This window comes from Mustela nivalis (assembly GCF_964662115.1).
Source record: "Mustela nivalis genome assembly, chromosome: 17".
Classification (NCBI taxonomy): Eukaryota; Metazoa; Chordata; class Mammalia; order Carnivora; family Mustelidae; genus Mustela; species Mustela nivalis.
In genome coordinates this window covers 7,256,730-7,275,055 of record NC_139036.1, presented here as the reverse complement: position 1 = coordinate 7,275,055, position 18,326 = coordinate 7,256,730, and the positions used below count along the sequence as shown (strand labels likewise).

The 18,326-nt window shown below is 51.8% G+C and overlaps 1 protein-coding gene and 1 long non-coding RNA gene across 6 annotated transcripts in view; one reads left to right on the top strand and one right to left on the bottom strand.

The window, feature by feature from the left end:
- LOC309852137 overlaps positions 1-8,675 on the top strand; it is a 30,268-nt gene extending 21,593 nt beyond the window's left edge. The window contains exons 1-2 of one of the 2 annotated variants that reach the window (XR_014305088.1): positions 1,315-5,046; positions 5,709-8,675. This is a non-coding gene — a long non-coding RNA (uncharacterized lncRNA). Of the gene's footprint in view, positions 1-1,314; positions 5,047-5,708 lie in introns of those variants that run through there. The other variant, XR_014305089.1, reaches the window with a different exon arrangement.
- The window catches only part of DNAH9 (dynein axonemal heavy chain 9), a 318,684-nt gene that overhangs the window by 23,411 nt on the left and 276,947 nt on the right, over positions 1-18,326 (bottom strand). For all 4 annotated transcript variants that reach the window (XM_082708418.1, XM_082708419.1, XM_082708420.1 and 1 more), the window contains 4 exons: positions 14,371-14,562; positions 13,160-13,351; positions 11,087-11,257; positions 6,157-6,339 (listed from right to left, as the gene is read on the bottom strand). In XM_082708418.1, the coding sequence (XP_082564544.1) occupies positions 6,157-6,339; positions 11,087-11,257; positions 13,160-13,351; positions 14,371-14,562 (738 nt within the window). The remainder of the gene's footprint in view (positions 1-6,156; positions 6,340-11,086; positions 11,258-13,159; positions 13,352-14,370; positions 14,563-18,326) is intronic.

Below are 18,326 nucleotides of genomic sequence, written 5' to 3'. Positions count from 1 at the left end.
TTTCTTCTGCATTCCAAAGCTTTTGGATTGTTTGTGCTTTCATTTTCATTTGTCTCCATGTAATTTTTAAAAAAGATTTTATTTATTTATTGGAGAGCACGTGCGAATGCACAAACAGTGGGGAGGGGTAGAGGGAGAAGCAGACTCCCCACTGAGCTGGGAGCCCAATGCGAGGCTTGCTCCCAGGACCCTGGGATCATGACCTGAACTGAGGGCAGACGCTTAACCGACTGAGCCACCCAGGCATCCCGGGACGTCTGTGTATTTTTTTTTAACTTCCTCTTTGATTTCTTGGTTGAGCAAATCATTGTTTAGTAGTTTCTTATTTAACCTCCATGTGTTCTTTCCAGACTTTTTCTTGTGGTTGCTTTCTGGTTTTGTAGTGTTGTGGTCAGAAAAGATGCGTGGTATGACTTCGATCTTTTTGAATTTGTTGAGATTTGTTTTGTGGCCTAAAACGTCATCTCTCCTGGAGAACGTTCCATGTGCACTTGAAAAGAATGTGTATTCTGTTGTTTTAGGATGGAATATTCTGAATATTTGTTGAATTAATCTGCTCCAATGTGTCATTCAAAGCCACCGTTTCCTTGTTGACTTTCTGTTTGGATGATCTCTCCGTTGATGGAAGTGGGGAGTTAAAGGCCCCTCCCTACTATTATTTTATTACTACTGATTATTATTATTATTATTATTATTTTATTTATCAGAGAGAGAGAGGGGGGGCGGGGAGAGCAAGCACAGGCAGACAGAATGGCACGCAGAGACAGAGGGAGAAGCAGACTCCCTGTCGAGCAAGGAGCCCGATGTGGGACTCGATCCCAGGACGCTGGGATCATGACCTGAGCCGAAGTCAGCTGCTTAACCAACTGAGCCACCCAGGCGTCCCACTACTGATTATTATTAACCGTTTTAAGTATTTGGGTCCCCCCCATGTTGAGTGCATATTTACAATTGTTGGGGCGCCTGGGTGGCTCAGTTAAGCATTGGCCTTCAGCTCAGGACATGATGTCAGGGTCCTTGCATCAGGCTCCCTGCTCAGTGGGGATCCTGCTTCTCCCTCTCCCTCTTCCCCTGCTGTGGGCTTGCTCACTCCCTCGCTAATAAATAAAATCTTTAAAAAATATTTATTATTGTTGTATCTTCCTGTTGGATCGTCCCTTTATGATTATTAAGCGGCCTTCTTTGTCCCTTCTTCGTCTGTTTCAGAGTCTGATTTGTCTAACGTCAGTATGGCTACCCCACCTTTCTTTGCACACCCATTTCCCGGATAAATGCGTCTCCATCCCTTCATTTTCAGTCTGCATGTGTCTTTAGGTCTGAAATGAGTCTCTTGTAGGCAGCAAGCAGATGGGTCTAATTTCCTTATTCATTCTGTAGCTCAGTGTCTTTTGTCGGGAGGATTTCGTCCATTTACAACTGAAGAATTATTCATAGGTATGTATGTACTTACTGCCATTTTGTTAATGCTTCACGATTGTATTTATATTTCTTCTCCGTTCCTTTCTTCCTTTGCTCTCTCACAGTAAGTTGGCTTGCTTTAGTTATCTGTTTGGATTCCTCTCTATTTTGTGCATATTTGTTACAGGGTTTTGACTCAAGTTTACATCTTCTGCATATAGCAGTCTATAGGAAATTAATGGTTGCTTAAGTATGAAATCTGGAAGCACTAAATTTCTACTCCTTCTTCCTCCATATTTTAGGTATGTGGTGCCATGCTTTATATCCTTTTATCTTGTGAATCCCTTGAATGATTTTTATAAGTATAGTTAATTTTACTGCCATTTTGCTTCCTCCTTTTCTTATTCCTGCTTATGGTCCTTCCTTTCTACTCAGAGAGTCCCCTTGAACATTTTTGGTAAGGCTGGTTGAGTGGTGACGAATTCCTTTTTTGTCTGGAAAACTGTCTCCTTCTATTCTGAATGACAGCCTTGCTGATGAGGGCGTTCTTGGCTGCAGATTTTTTCCTTTCAGCACTTTGAATATATCGTGCCACTGCCTTCTGGCCTGCAGAGTTCCTGCTGGAAGATCCGCTCACAGCCAGATGGGGTTTCCCTTGGATATCACTGTGCTAGCTTTGAGGCACCTCTTTGGATGGGCTCTGGCCTGGAGAGCGTCGGGGGGAGGTGGTCTGCAATGTGTGTGGGTGTGCAGCGTTGGCAAGGTTTATGCATCGGTTCTCTGTAGGAGGGGACCCGCTGCTGCCCTGGGGACAGGCCGGCTAGGTTGGAGGGGTAGATCTGCAACGTGTGTGGGTTGTGGGAGACGTGGTCTTAGAAAGGTTTGCACTGGTCTTCTGGAGGAGGGAACCCACGCCCTCAGGCTGGAGGCAGTGGGGTGTAGCGCAAGCACGTCAGGTAGTGAACGTGCCCACGCTGGTTCCCATAGGCAGCAGTGTGGTTTCTCTGGAGGCGGGAGAAGGGAAGTGGCACCTGGCAGCCCCTTTGTTCCTGCAGGAGTCTCCCTAGCATCTCTGCCTCTCCAGACTCTCCAGACTTGCTCTGAGATCGTAACGGACTCTCCCTCCCCTGTGCCCTAGGCATATTTCAACCTGCTGCTTCTATAGTCTATCTGTACGGCTGTTTGTGTGCTGTGCCCCCTCCTTAGGGTGGGGACTCCATTTCCTCTTGGCCTCTGGCTCTCCCAGAGCTGAGCCTGGTGATTTGTAAAATCCCAGGGTTTAAGTCACACTGGTCATAGGAACTGGCCTTTCTGGTTTCCAAAGCCAGGTGTGAGGGCTCCTTAGTGTGATGGTCTGTTTCTCCCCCTTCCCTGTTTCCGTGGCTGCCTCCCTCCTGTGGACGGCCATGGCCGCTTTAGCTCCCCACTGTGTCTTCACCATTCCCACCCTCTTTGCTGTGGCCTCTTTACCTTTAGTTGTGGAGTCTGTTCTGCCAGTTTTGGGGTCGTTTTCTGGTTAGTTACACTGATGTGTTGCCTAGCTGCATCTGTGAGGGAGATGAGCTTGGGGTCCTCCTACTCCACCGTCTTCCCAGTCTCTTTCCTAAACACGGTGTTTAACTTACGCTTACAGAACATCTCAATTTGGACTAGTCACATTTTAAGTGCTAACCTATCATTGGCTGCTCCTGTAGACAGTGAAGGTCTAGGAATTTAGCTTCTTGTAGAATTTTTGTCCTTAGGCAGAGGACTTTCTGGGTCCACTGGGATCAGAATATGGCCCTTTGGAAGTTATACCTAGTTGATATAAAGAAAGAAATCGGCCTTTAGGAATTTTGTACATCAGGCTTTTGTGCATTTGGTTATGGGGAGTCAGTACCTTTGACCAGTCAGCTCGGACTACTTGCAGAACCTGTTTTCACTGTGTAAGGCTCAGAGCTAGATGTCTTACTGTGGTGAGTTTCCAAGGCAGTTCCTCTCTGTGGGAACATGGTTGTGGTAACTGACCTCTTTTCAGTGCCTACCCTATCTTCCTACACCACTTTTGTGGCTCAAAGCCTCTACAGCCCTTGGGCTTAGCATACTATGCCTCCCAGTTCAGCTGATACTTTTTGGCTGGTAGCCTTATGGTTTCCCATCCAGCCAATTATGAATGGTTACAAATACAAGTTTATCATAAATGCTAGGAGTACTGACTTCATGATTTAATTAATTTAATTAATCTCCTAATTTTGATGCCCCATCTGATGTGCTGGGCAGCGTGAGTGGCCCTCTGTCCTCCTGTGTGCCAGCTGACCCACTCCCAGAACTTGAAACTGACTGTTCAACTCTTAATCTTACAGAACAAACTGAGGGTTGCCAGGGGGAGGGAGAGGGTGGTTGGGCTATGGACACTGGGGACTGTATGTGCTATGATGAGTGCTGTGAAGTGTGTAAACCTGGTGATTCACACACCTATACCCCTGGGGCTAATAATACATTATACGTTAATTTTTTTAAAAAGTGACTGTTCAGGAGACTCTCAGTCCGAATGTCCCCTCTGCCCCCTGCCAGGTGAGCCGGTCAGCAGAGGCAGCCGAATGTCCCACAGTGGCTGGCTGGGAAGTCAGGAACGCTCGCTGCTGCCACATCAGACAGCGCGCTGTGGGGCCCTCCCGTGGACCCCTAGACTTAAGAACTCTCCCTTCCCTGACCTCTGCTGCCCTTCTCCTCGCCCGCCACTTCCCCCATCTTTCTCCTCCATGTGCTCATCTTAACACTGTGTTCCACAAATGACCCGTCACCAGAATCACCTCGCCGCTGCTTCAGAGTACAGGTTTCCTGGCCCCGGCTGCAGCGGGGGAGCTGGGACATATACTGTGAGAAATCCCCCAGGGGGTCCGACAACCAGGCCGCGAGACTGGGTTTAGGTGACGGCATTTAAAAATATCTCTTCTCTAGCTCCCAGAGGGACCAGGAGAAAAAGGCCACCCGAGGTGTCCTCACGGCCTGTCACCACATTGACTCACCTTCGTGGAACCTCTGCTCTGGCGAGAGCAGGGGACTCGTAGAGCAGGGTGAGGGCACCTCTGTCGGCTCCTCTGGAAGGTTCTTCTCCTTGGCCCCACCCATTGTAGTCCTGCTTTCTCTGCTGGCCCCTCCCCCGATGCCAAAGCCTTCTTTCTTCCTTTCTCTTCCCGCATCTCTCTGTGTGCCTTCTGTTGTGACCTGCCTGCCTGCTCATTCTTCCGAGGCCGACCTTCTGCAGAGGAAGACCCCCCCTCTCGGTCTCCGGCACCCTCCAGTGGGGAGTGCTTAGACCTGCCCGGGTAGCTCATCGGTCCGCTTTGCCTGACCTAGACTGAGAGCAAAGAGAAACCTCTTTGCTCATCCCCTTCCTCTGCGCCCAGGCATAGTCTGTGATTCCTGACACCTGACCACGGCCGTAGCTCTTGGAAGAAAAAATGAGCGAGCTGGAAGGCGGATGGGTAAACAGACTGTGCCCAACTGCACGGACCCTATAAGCTGGGATGGCCGCAGACCTCCCCGAGTCCCTACTATAGACACCCGCGTGCCGCAGTAATGGGGCTGCATCACGTGACCCGCCAAGTCCTCCTTCACCTTCGAGATCGTCCTATGGAATATTGCATTTCGTTTGGTTACAAGCTGGTATGTAATTTGGAAACATCACCAACTACTGTCTTCAGCATCCCTTTCAGCCTGTCCTTTCTCCTTGCTTCCCTCCACCTGTACTGGGGACGAGGAGGAAATTACCAGATTAAAAAAAAAAAAAAAGGCCCACTAATTCAGAATTCGCAGCCTTGTTTCACAGTTTCTAGGGAACCACTTGTGACAGAACACACAGTTGTTCCTCGTATGCACAGGGACCTGTGGCGGCGTACATCCGAGTTATAAAACTGGGTTCTCCCCTCCCCTCTGTCTGGGCCCAGTTCTGTTCACGAACGCGCCTGTGTATGCTGACGACAGCCCCTTCCTCAGCTCCTGAGAGGCAGCAGGGCCCCCGTGTAGCTGTCATGGAGGGGCACAGTCAGCCTAGCCAGGCCCCTGACATGGTTCCCTCCTGGCACATCGAGGAAGCTTACGTGAGGCGCTGGGGACAGAAACAGACTCACGCAGAGTTTGTGCGGGGTCTTGGGTCTTTCCTACAACCTCGATGTTGTAAAAGACAGTTCTTGCCCCTGGTGGCTCGATAATAATTATCAGCTGATACTTCGGAGGTACTTACTACCCACCAGGGACTGTTCTAAACACTCGATGTAAATGAATTTATATCCTCCTTATGAAGTAGGACCATCGTTCCTGTGTTACAGGTGGAGAGGCGGAGGCCCAGCAAGATCCAGGCCACTTTAAGGCCACATAGCAAAGAAGTGTAGGGGCCGGGGTGACCCCGGGGCCACCTCGTTCTAGAACCTCTCCTGTCCAGTGCTCCTTTGCCCCCGATGAAAGCCACTATGTCAGCAGAAGACACCAGGCTGTCAAAACCTCCTCTTGCTTCCTCCTCAGGCAGCTCGCGTGCGCTGACCCGCCGGTCTAGCACGTTCTGCTTCACGACGGCTTCGCTCGTCATAGAACTTTGGTCTTGGAGCCTCTGCAGCCCAGCCAGACCCTGGTTTCTGGGAGGGACGCCGTCCCAGGCATTTGGATTGCTACAGGACAGCTCTCTAGCTCGCAGGTCCCGGCACCCCCTCCTCCTCTCCTCTGGGCGTCCGGCTGTGTCCTCTGGCTGTGCCCTTTCCCACCAGAACCCCTACCCCTTACCTTCAAGCCGAGGTCCAGCTCCGTCAGTGAGCGCCGGATCTCGCGGGTGAGGACATTCATCCGCTCACACTCCTGGAAGGCGACCACGATGTAGGGGCTGCGCTCCTCCACTTTGGCCAGCAGCTCTGCCATGTTAAACTCGTCCGTCATTCGCTCCTGGATTTCTTCCAGGAGGGCCTTGACCTGCCCCGCGATGGGAAACATGGGGTTAAGAAGGGCTTCTAACCCCCCAGGACTCCGGTCCCCTGTGACCCGCTGGTCAAGATGTCGGTCGGCCGTCCCAGGACTGTACTGCCTGCTCAGATCAGCCGGCTCAGGCCGTGGGAACCGACCGTGGGCTGAGCAGCTAAGAGAACAAACATCCCGTTTGAGTGTGGCTTTCCGAGAGTCGGGATTTGGGGAAACCCAGGGGCTGGCACTTCGCGGTGGGGATCGAACTGGAAAGACTCGGGGTCGCGTTGGGGGGTCGCCCCATGAAGCTGGAGCAACAAGCGGAGGGATGGATGGATGTGTGGGCTCGGGCTCCCCATTCTCTCTGTTTCCCTGAGGCCTCGCTGCACTTTCTGTCCTCCGGTCCTGGGCGAAGCAGCCCCATCTGTCACGGAGGCCTCCTCCCAGCCCCACGGTTCCTTTCACCACAGACTGTCAGCTAATTAGACCAAGAGAGCTGGAACCCCCGGGGTGTCTCTCCCGGCAGACTGGAACCGAAGAGCGGAGATCCGGGGTTATCCCGGGGCAGGCACGTAGAGGCTGAGTCTGCCATTTTGCAGTAAATGAGTAAGCCCAGGAGGTCTGTCAGCAGAGAGAGAAAAATGGAACGAGTGCAGACATAATAGAACATGTGGCCGGGGGGAGGGAGGGTGCCAGCGAGAGGAAGCCAGCCCTGCCGGGGTCACGAGAGCCGGGCTCCTGGGCACCTGCCGGGGTGGGCGTTGTTCATCATTTCCTGTGACGGCTTGTGAGACCCCCTCCTCCCCATGGTCCTGGGGAGCCGTCACGAGTCCGAGCCTCCCGCAGTCTAAGGAGGCCAGCCAGCTCCTCATGCCCAGCAGCGGGAAAATGTGCATCTCGAGTCTGAGATTCAGGGACAGGTTGTGGCCAGAGCCACTGACCCGAGGGCCCAGAAAGGACGCTCTTCTTTCTCCCTGGGGCCCTGGAGCCGTTGGGTTTCTGTCCTTTCTTGGGTTGGTTCCTTTGACACAGTGGGCTCATTTCTTGCCTGTTTCAGCTAAATTTGTCTCTGTTTCTTGCAGCCAAAGACCCTTGGCTGAGTTAGTACCGTTCTGTTAGGTATCACCCACGTGAGTGTGAGCAAGTCAGCTGGGCCTCTTTTTTTTTTTTTTTTTTTTTAATCTAAAGATTTCCAAGAGCATCTTTCTTCCCCCGCGCCTCTCCCCCAGCTCTCAGGGCTGATGCAGAGATCAAATCGAGGGAACTGATGGATGTGGCAGCGTCTGGAAGTTGTGCAGAGCTACAGAGGGATTATTAATATTCACTTTGCCTCGTGCTGTTAACACACAATACTGTCTCTCGGAAAAGAGCTGATGTCTAGAAAAGGAAAGTAAAGCCTCCTCTCCCTGTCAGAAAGGGCTCTCCGGAGCCACCACAGCAAAAACCAGGACAGAACTTTAACAGTACCTGAGGGCTGCTGCTGGCAGAATTATATCCTGTTTCTATCGCTGGAGCGGAATTTGAAGAAATAGCCCTATATCCGTGAGCTGCCACTCGGACACCACACACAGAGACGAAAAGATAGCCTGGAGGCGCGGTCCCAACATACACGGAACTCGGAGAAACAGAGTTCTCTTCTGTCCCGAGTGGGGCGAGCAGGATTCGGAGACCAGGCCCGAGGTCAGGGAGGGCTGCTAGGGAAGGGAGGGGTGCCCAAGGGCCTTCCGATGGGAAGAGCGGGCTGCAAGGGATGTGGTCTATTTTTTTTCCACAAGCAAACTCCTCTGCCTTTTTATTTTTTCTTTTTGAGAAACAAAACAGTTACCGTAAAAAGCGAAGCATTATAGATACTTAGAATATTAGGAACAAAATCCTGTCACAATCTCGTCTCTTCCCTCTGAGGCGGGAGAGAGAATGTTAACGGCTCTGTGTTTCTCATCCCCGCAGACGTCCTTCAATACACAGAACTCTGTCCGTCTCGTCCCGATGATACTTCTCCGTCCTCTCTTCCTCTCCCTGTGCCCACTCCAGCCTCCCCCCTTCCTCTGCCCTCCCCCTCTGTCCGTCTATCACTAGTGGAGTCACACTACACTTGCTTTTCACCTTGTAATAAATCCTGGACAGATTACAGATACACACAGATATGCCCGTTAAGAAAGAGTCTGTATTTTCTGTGCGAACTGGGATGTACAGAATGTGCTATATGCACACACAGAATAATATATAATACGTCTGTTAGGGCACTGTTTGGTGTACCACGATTTACTGTTTAATTCCCTTCTGACGCCTGTTTGGTCCGTTCATTTGCACTACGATCAATCTGTAATAAATACATATATACCGTAAAATCTGTGTACTTTGGCGTGTTTCCGCTGGCTGGCTTTCTAGAAACTGAATTACGGGTAAAAAAAATACGTACATTTGAAATGTTAGTAGCTCTTGTTCTGGAAGTGAAACCTCCACCAACAGAGGGAGAATGCCCGTTTCCCGACGCCCTCACCACTGGATACTGTTGCCTTTAAAATTGTACCGTTAAGTGAAAAATGATATTTCACGTACCTTCACGGAGTCGGGAGTGACACTGCGAACTGCTGTTTTCATTGGTCCTTCGTACTACTGTGACTTCGTACCCCTCTGTCCCCCTCTTCCGTCCTCTCTTCCTCCTCACCTAAGAACTCGTTGTGTATTAGCAAGATCGCCCCGTTCCCAGTGAGCGTGGCAGAATTGCTCTTAGCTTGTCTCTGACTTCGTTCACGGTGTTTTAAGCTTTGCACATCTTTTAAATTTTTCCAGTCACCAGATTTGTCAATCGTTATCGATTTGGAGTTTTTAAAAAGGTTTTGTTTTTAAAAAATTTTGTATGATCATAAACTCATTCACCAGGTTTTCTTTCAGTACTTGTTACTGTTTTCATTTAAAAATGTTTCATTGTGGCCATCGGAAAGGTGCTGTGGTACGAGGAGTCAGAGCACCTGTTTCGCTTTCCTCAACAGGACAAGCCACTTGTCCAATACTAGGGAAATCCAGTAGTCAAGGGCCCGTGGGGGACACAGACCCCCTCATCCCCTATACAGAAGGGTGTAGGTTTGAGGGAGGCCCTGCAGCCAGGGCTGGATTGTGTCCCCCTAAAGCACATGTTTTAAGATACCCCCCGCCCCAGTATCTTAGAATGTGACTGTGTTTGGAGACAGGGCCCTTAAAGAGGCAATTAAATTAAAATGAGGCTATGAGGGACCCTTACTAAATCTGACTGGCGTGGGAAGAGGACAGATGCACAGAGACACACAACAGGGGCCCATGAGCTCAAGGGGGAGGCCTCACGAGGCCACAGGAGAAGACCGCCATCCACAGGCCAAAAGCGAAGGCTCAGAAGAAAAGCAACCTTGCTGACACCTTGATCTCGGACTTCCAGCCTCCAGAGTGGTGGGATAATACACTTATTGTCCAAGCCTCCTGGTCTGTGGGACTCGGTGATGGCAGTTGGGCAAATTAATGTGGTCAGGCACCCCCTGATGAGTAGAGGCACTTGGGGACAGCAGTTCCAGCTCAGGTCATCGGAGGAGCCCACAGAGTCCCCAGAAGAACATCTAAGCGGGGCTTGAAGACGGTGGGAGGCAGCCGTGTCTGCCCCCCACTGCCCGCCTCGGTGCCTGGAGGCCCAGCGGGACACCTGTCCCAGGTTCTCATTCAGATGGAGGGGGGCAGGGAGCAGATCTGCGCCGTGTGCCCCTCTAGATCACCTCCATGTTCTCTGTTCTTTGCCGCTCCGCTGAGCTGTTGTGTTGGTGTGAAGGACATGTGTGTGACGCAGAGCAGCCTTCTCGAAGGATGCTCACCAGCCGTGTCACCAGGTTCCCGTGCCTAACCCGACTCCAGAGGCACAACTCCAGGCTCCTGGGCTCGCCCGGGGGTGTACTAAGATCTGAGGACCACCCCATGGTACCACTCCACACCTCTGAACAGAAGTCCAGCTACTTCACTAGGAGGCGGGTTGTTTTCCAAAAATCAATCCCTGGACCCTAGAAGTCAGTAACCACCCAGCTTCCCGATCTTCAGTCTTTCCTCGTAAACCCAGTTAAAGGAATCCAGGCAGGACTAGGTAGCGGAATGGGGTGAGTGAGGGACATCGCTCAGGGAGAAGTTTCGCTGCGGCTCCTTCCTGTTCTGCCCTCACAGCATGCACCCCAGGAGCAGAACCCTCAGATCACCTCCGGGGGTGTGACCTCACCCCAAACCTGACCCCAGTCTGCCCTTCTGCCTTCCTGACGTTTCTGCAAGTCCCGTGCCTGCAGCCCTTCCTCACCTGTGTGTTGGAAGACTTCCTGATCCAAGTTCACGCAAAAAGAAGGCATTTTTGTTTTCGAGTGACTCCGCCCAGCGAGCCTCTAGTTGGTGGGGTGCGGGTGGCTCTCGTGAGTGCAGCCCCGACCCCACACGGGGTCAGCTCATTAGGAAATGATGAGGTCCCTTCCTAGCTCCCCATACCCACCGCTGTTCCTGCCTTTCTTCTTTTGGGCAGAGCAATGGACTAGAGATGGTCTTTCGGTGAACGAGAGAAGCAAACCAAGCCCCATGGCAGGTGCCTCTGGTGACTAAGCCGGATGACCAGTGCAGTAGGTCAAGCCATGCGGCCACAAGCAAGCGGAAGGTGTGCAAGGCATGGTCTCCGGGGCCAAGGCGGCCAGCAGGAGGAGCATCTCGAGGGCCGTCCTCGGGCTCCCGGAAGGAGTTCTGGCCATCCTCCTCCCTGCCCACCTACCTTTTCTTCCCTCGTGGCGCCTGCTCCGGCTCCGGCATGACCGTCCCGGGGCTGCAGCTCCAGCACCGTGCGGAAGAGCTTCTCCGAGGTCTGGGTCAGGAAGCCGATCTCAGCATTGGGGTGCAGGCCGTAGAGGTAGGGCGACTCGGCAGGCAGCTGGTCGTCGATGTACTGCAAGTCAGGGCTGAAAGTGACACAGGAGCCCAGATGCGGCTCCCCCCGCCCCCACTCCGCCCCCAGCTGCTGCCAGCCTTGCCCTGACACCCTCTGTCCCTGCATGTCCTGCCGGGACCTTCCAAGCCCATGCGGGCATTCTCGTCTTCAGGAAGCACAGAGGCTCTGATCTGTCTCCAGTCTCCCCCGCTCAGCCTGCTCCCAGGTCTGTACCTGTCCCTCCCTCTGCACACCTTCCGAGTCCTGGAGAAATACTCCACTTTGCATCTTACTCGAGCCCTCCTGCGGCCCCCGCCTTCTCTCCCTTAAATTCTTCTCTCTCTTCCCCATTGATCTGATCAGAGATGACAAACCTAGATTCAAACATGGAACTGTGCACGCAAAATAAAAGTGAGAATCGAGCCTTGGGACAAGGCGAGTTTTGCTGTTAACCAGGGAATTCCTGCCTCTGGCAAGAATTACTTGAATTAAAACAGTTTCTAATTGTACCATCCGAACAACACATCCCTGTGCTCAGTGACGGTGGGCCACCGTCGGCTGTCCCTATAAGCTCTGTCCCTACTGTCTTCTCCGAATGTTTTCTGGGTGCCCTCCGGTTCTCTCCACTACGGTGAGAAAGGGCCCCTCAGGGTGAGCTCCTGATTCGATTTTGATTTCCTACTGTGTCCTCTCGTCTAGGTAAAAGATGGCTCGTTCCTTAAAGGCAAATTCGTGTGTTTAGTTTTGTATTTCTTCCAGCCCCCAGCACACCCCTGAACTCTTGGTCGGTGCCCTGCAACCACCTATAAGCTGGTGGATTAAAGAGAGATGTAAAGAAGATGAAAATCCGTCTCAGTCATTCAGAACCGGCAAACTCCGCTGTTGCCCATCCCCAGCTCGAGCCTCTTGTCGGACGGCCCCGCGGGCACTAGGGGGCGCCCTCGCACAACTTTCTCTGCCTTCCGGTCCAGCAGTTTTTAGAAATTCCTTCTTTTCTTTAAAGAGTCCTAGTGTTTGAAATTTCCTTTCACAGGTTCAAGTCTTTCTGGTTTGAATGACTTTGGCAGTTTATCTTTTCCAATTTTATCGTTTTTTAACAAAAATATTTATTGAAGTAATCTCTATAGCCAACGTGGGGCTAGAACTCATGACCCCAAGAGCAAGAGTTGCCCCCTCCTCCGCTGCTCCGACTGAGCCAGCCAGGCCCCCTTCTGTTTAAATTCTATGAATTCAAAACTTTCTCTTTAAAGTTTGTATTCATGTTTCTGTGACTGGTATTTCCCTTAAAGCCGGTATTCAGAGTTATTTTAGGCTTTTTTTTTTAAATTTAATTATCCTTTAACATATCTTCCATGGCAGGCTTAATAGGCAAAGATGGTCACTTTAAAAATAGCTGTGGTCATAGCCAAGGGAGAACTCAAAGTGACAGCCCAGAAGAGCTCCCTGGGAATGTGTGTGCGCAGGGGCCTGTGTTTACAGCAGCCAACAAAGAACAGGAGGGGTGAGTGATCTGCCCACGCGGTCGGGGTCCTGGTCGGGGCCCTCTGAAGACACTTGGAATCACTAACATAAACGTACTCAGAGTTGGCTAAGTCCTTAACCTGGAGTTTTGCTCCTAATGGCTCTGTCAATATCCCGGATGAAAACAATCAAATGAATGCCCCAGATGTTATTTGTAGAAAAGAGCAACGAATAGGGTTATTGAACCAAACATCAACAATAGAAAGATCTATTGTATTGCTAATTGGAGGCTGGGAATCCTACCGCTCTCAGATCAAACAGGGCAAACTTGGGGCTGGGCACCACACTCCATATAAGCTCTGTTCTACTGGTCTTTCTTCCCTGGTCCTGTGTGAATGTCCTTGGTCCTGCAGGACAGACTTGAAGGAAGCCCCAGGTGCCATGTGAGCAGAGCCTTACCTGATGGTAGCCAACGAGATCCATGTTGCCCGGGAGCGGGAAACCCGGTGCCAGAGACAGGTCTCCTTCTAGCATTTCTGGCCTGATGAATTCCTCCAAATATGTCCTGCAGAGTCTCCTGTCCCAGTCATCTGTGATGTGGCCTCCGTACATGATCTCTCCAAAGAGGTAGCGCAGATCATCATAGGGGACCTGGGAGATGGGGAAGAAAGGGCTCCGCACAGACATCGGGGCTGCCCTTGCGTGTGGGCAGAGGGCAGAGTGTAAGCCACAAGACGGGATGATTTTCAAGACAAGGAGCAATGCTGTCTGCACCTGCACAACCACAGCACCCTGGGGAGCTCGGTAAATGCTTGAAAACTTACTTACATCCGAGAGTGAGGAGAGGCAAGGTGCCAACCCCCTTGCGTATATGCCTTCCCTCTTTCATGGTCATTAACGGTGGCCAGGAGTCAGGCTCCACCTGCAAGTCCCTCCCATGGCAAACAGCACACGGGACAAAGTAAAGACCAGGGAATGTTCCTAATCTCATACCACTTCTCAGCATATTCATTTATGGTCTCCTCCCAAGTTCAAAGTGATTGAAATGGAGCAGGCGAAGTTAAGATAGTGATGTCAGTTGGGGAACCATGTGGGGAAAGCCTTGTGTCCGTGCAGAGAATGAAGAGGGGGTGTCTGGGGTGGAGCTTCCCAGGGCCCCGGAGCTGGAGGCTGAGCGATGGCTTGGGGCGTCTGGGCCTGATTCACGTTTCCCACCTGCAAGCGGAGGGGGCCTTGCTGATGCTATGTTGGGTCTGTGAACAACAAAAGCCTGGATGGTCTCAACATGCCCTTATGTGGAAGGGCATGCGCTGTTAGTAGAAGTTTTCTGTGAATTGGACACAACAGAGAAGAGAAAAGTTCTGTGTTGGCTAATTCAACCAGGAACAGGTATCAGGTGGGCATGGTCTGGTGGGTCCTGGGACACAGACTCAACGGACTCATTCGCACCAGGCATGAGTCACTGGTTTGATTTCCCGAGCTTTCTGAGCCCTAACCTCACCGTGGTGACCTTCTCGGCCTCACGCTGCTGGCCTTGCCTTCCTGTACTCGGATTGGGTGTAGACCATTCACACCGCGTGCTCTTTCTCCCTGTGCCGACTGCGTCACCCTTCTGAGGGGTGGCCCCACCCCTGCCCCCCACCCCGCGGCACTGGCCAGAGACTCTATACCTTTGCGTTGGCCTCCAGGAAGTTGTAGAGCACGTTCACAGAGATGGTGAGGTCCCCGGTGTTGAAGGGGTAGGAACGATTCCATCCCTGTGGCCCGAACTTCCGTCTCTCTGCCACCACCCCGTGAAAGTAACAGAGAGCAAAAAGGATGCTCTTAAACTCCGTCTCCCGGGAGCACATCTCCAGCGTGTCCTGCAAGGGAGGTGTGGCCTCCAACGTTAGCACAGATCTGCTGTTGCGCAGCGCGGACCAGCGCGTGGGTTATGGCGGATGGAAGTTGGCACTGGAAAGTCTTCCTGTAGGTCCTGGTTAGGTATGGAGCTACAGTGCGACTACAGATTGCACTGAGGGTGGGCGCGGGCTTAGGGTCCGAAGGGACCTTGGGGAGGGGCTGGGCTCTAGTTTAGAATGAGTTAAGGTTTTAGATTCAGGTTCTTACAGGGTTTGGTTTGCAACTGACGTATGCATCCCTGGACGTACCTGTTAAGTCCCCCAGCATAGCTGATGGCAAACGGGGTCATGGGTCATGAGGGTCGCGTGTGACATGGGAGTGACACTTTGGGCAGGGACTCCTATAGCAACATCTCGGATTTCTCCCCTTCCTGTCCGCTCTTCTTGCCCACAGTGGAACCAGAGCAGGTGTGGTCACGGCCGGTGCGACCGAGGGGGAGGAAGGGAATCGGAGCCACGAGACAAGGAGGAATCCCATGCCCTTCGCCATACCACCTGCTCCCCTAAACTTAAGCAGGGGGGACCAGCCACGTGGCTGCGGGAACAGGAGCGCAGAGGGGTCCTGCCTGCCGTGCGTAAGGTGGTTGGGGGGGGTGAGGCTCATGAAGAGGGGAATAAAGAAGGGACAGAAGGAAGAAATAGAAAGGGAGAGACAGTGCAGAGGAAGGCAATGGGATTGTGCTTGGCGGATTTTAAGGGGGTTGGTGGTGACGGTGTGGCCGGCGGGGGAAGTGTGCGTCTTGAAGGCGTGCAAGGACAAGAATCCTTGCATTGCCTGGAATGAACAAGAATTTCCGCTAAGTGAGACCCTTTGGAATGAGGAAGGAGCAAGATGCAGGCAGAGCCTACAAGGGACGCTAACAAAGCTTGTGCCAACCGGACTGGGTTGAGTCCTGCTGTTTCGTCCTTAGACTTCGCTCACCTGGGCGGAAGCAGAGGAGACAGGACCAGTTCAGCTTCTACTAGCTCTGACTTTTCCATGATGAGCCCAGGACAGTCCCTATCTCTCCCTGGACATGTGGCGGCCCCCCTGTGCCTTTGCTGGGTACCATATTGGGCACAACGCTATGGCTAGGAAAGGTCAGAGGTGGCACAGAAGGACAAGTCACTGCCTATGCGAGCAAGACCTTAACTGCCTTCTGGATATAGGGTGCTTCCTTTGTTACTTTTTTTTTTTTTTAATGAGGAAATACTTTATTTTTTTATTTTTAAGGTTTTATGTATTTATTTGAGAGAGAGAGAGAAAGAGAGAGAGTGAGTGAGCATGAGTCGGGGTGGGGGGGTGGGGATGGACAGAGGCAGAGGGAGAAGCAGGCTCCTGCTGAGCTGGGAGCCCGATGTGGGACTGGATCCCAGGACCCTGGGATGGTGACCTGAGCCGAAGGCAGACGCTTCACCGACTGAGTCACGCAGGCGCTGGGCTCTGCTAAAAAAGGACTCGAAGCACAAAGACAAGAGTCCTGGTTGACGGTGGCACACTCCAACAAAATCAGAAGAGAATGATTGTCCCCAACAGCAGGGTCAGCAGGGATCCAAGAGCTCAGTTCTGTCATTTGTCCCTTAAATGACTAAAATAGGGCTCTGAAGGAACAGAGTGAATACGGGGTGGTAACCGGGCCTCTGTTTTGGGGCACTTAATAAAAGCAGGATGGAACAATGAAAACACCTGTGAGCAACGACTGTATCCCATATCTCTCTCTCTTTCTCAGAATGAGTTCCCGGAGACGGCTATAAATGGGCCAAAGCCCAACGGTGGGAGGGCCTGAAAAACCAGGAAAAGCCTACATCCTTTGGGATTTATTTCCGTTGTAGCCCCGATGGGGCTTGCAGGGACAGAAACCCAAGAACGAGGGTCTGGGGAGAGGCTGAGAGGTGAAGCCAGAAGGCCTTCATAGATGGTGATGGTCCCACTGAGGCACAATATTGTAATGTTAATTACTAGGAGGCCCAGCCTCTGAGACACCTTCTGACCCTTCTCCCTGGATCTTTCCAAGACCCTCGAGGCGAAAGGTCAGAGAGGGGTCTGTGTGTCCTTCAAGAGAGTTAGCTAACTGCCTCCCAGTGCCTTTTACTTTTCAGTTATGAATCCAAAAAAAAAAAAAAAAATTCCTGGTAGAGTACACAAGATACAATTTATCGTGTCAACCATTTCTAAGTGTCCATTTCAGTGGTGTGATGTGTGTTCACACTGTTAGCCAACCAGAGACTTTTAGGGGCAGAAAGAATTTTTGTTTTGTTTTTATATTTAGCTCAACTTTTTTGTTTTTAAATATATAATGTATTATTAGGCCCAAGGGTACAGGTCTGTGAGTATCCAAGTTTACACACTTCACAGCACTCACCATATCACATACCCTTCCCCAATGTCCTTAACCCCACCACCCTCTCCCAACACCCCTCCCCCCAGCAACCCTCAGTTTGTTTTGTGAGATTAAGAGTCTCTTCTGGTTTGTCTCCCTCCTGATCCCATCTTGTTTCATTTATTCTAGAAAAAATGGTTTTGCTTGGAACCAGACACTGCCTCCTGGACAGAAGGCTGTAGGTTTCAGACTTAAGAAAGTTACATTTCTCCTACATGAAATATGAAATGTGGAAAATTTAGAAGTTCTGACCATTGGTATGGAGTACTTAGGAAATTAGTGAAGGCTTATTTAAGGAGAGAAAAAAAAAAAAAGCACTTAAAGGATAGGGAAGAAAAGGCCCATGGACGAGACAGCATCCTATTTTCTACTCTGTTGCAACAAGCAGGGGTTTCTTAATAAAACGTCAAACAAAGAGATCTCGAATCTCCTGGTAATGTTCCCCCACTCCCTGTTCCAGATTGCGAGTGGGTTCTGGAGTTGGGATGGGAAAGGGAGTGAGAAAGGAGGCTGGCCACATTTTGCTTCTTGGAAGCTTTCCCCTCCAAGCGGGGCTGCATGATCTCCAAGCGATGGGGGATCTCACACGCTCAAGGAAATCTCCTCAGATCCTGACTACCATATAGCCGTCAAGTTTCAGTCAGACCAGACCCCAGCGGGCCCCCAGTCCTGGTGGTTTACGTTGGGTTAGTGACAAGAGTCCTCCTTCAGGTTCCCGAGGGGACCGCAATGGGACTGGGGGTGAGTCTGTGAGTGCGGGGTCTGTGGAGCCAGAGGTCTGCAGGGGGCTGTTAGAAGGCAACGTCTGAGAGGACAGATCCTAGAACCCTCCCTTGGACTCCACCAAGGCCCGGGGTGACGGATGGACTTCGAGGTGGCTCCATAGCCCCGGATCTCCTGGCTCTCACAGCTTTGTGGATTCCGCTTCCCAGGTAGCGGGAGCTCTCCCAGGAAGAGGCAGCAAGACAGGACGCCTTCCTGAGACGGTGCAGAAAGCCGGAGCCGCAGACTTCACAAGTCACCCTCACATACTAAGTCAGTAGCCCACGGACCCCTGTGCCTTTAAATCCACGCTCTGCAACACAAGTCTCAGACTCCCGCTAAAGGAAGGTTCTAGTACGCGGTGGCCTACGTCTGAAACTTCTGTCCTGATCCTCTCAGTTTCGCCCTGGAATCCGCTGGAGGCTTGCTAGAATGCAGGTTCCTAGGCCTTCACCCCAGGAGTTTCTGATGCAGGAGGTGGGGGGGGGGTAGGTGGAGAGTCTGAGAATTTGCATTTCTACCAGGTTCCCAGCAGCTTCTGCTGCTCCGGGGACCACGCTGTGAGAGGCTACCACATGGCGACGTCCTAAGGCCAGATCCCCC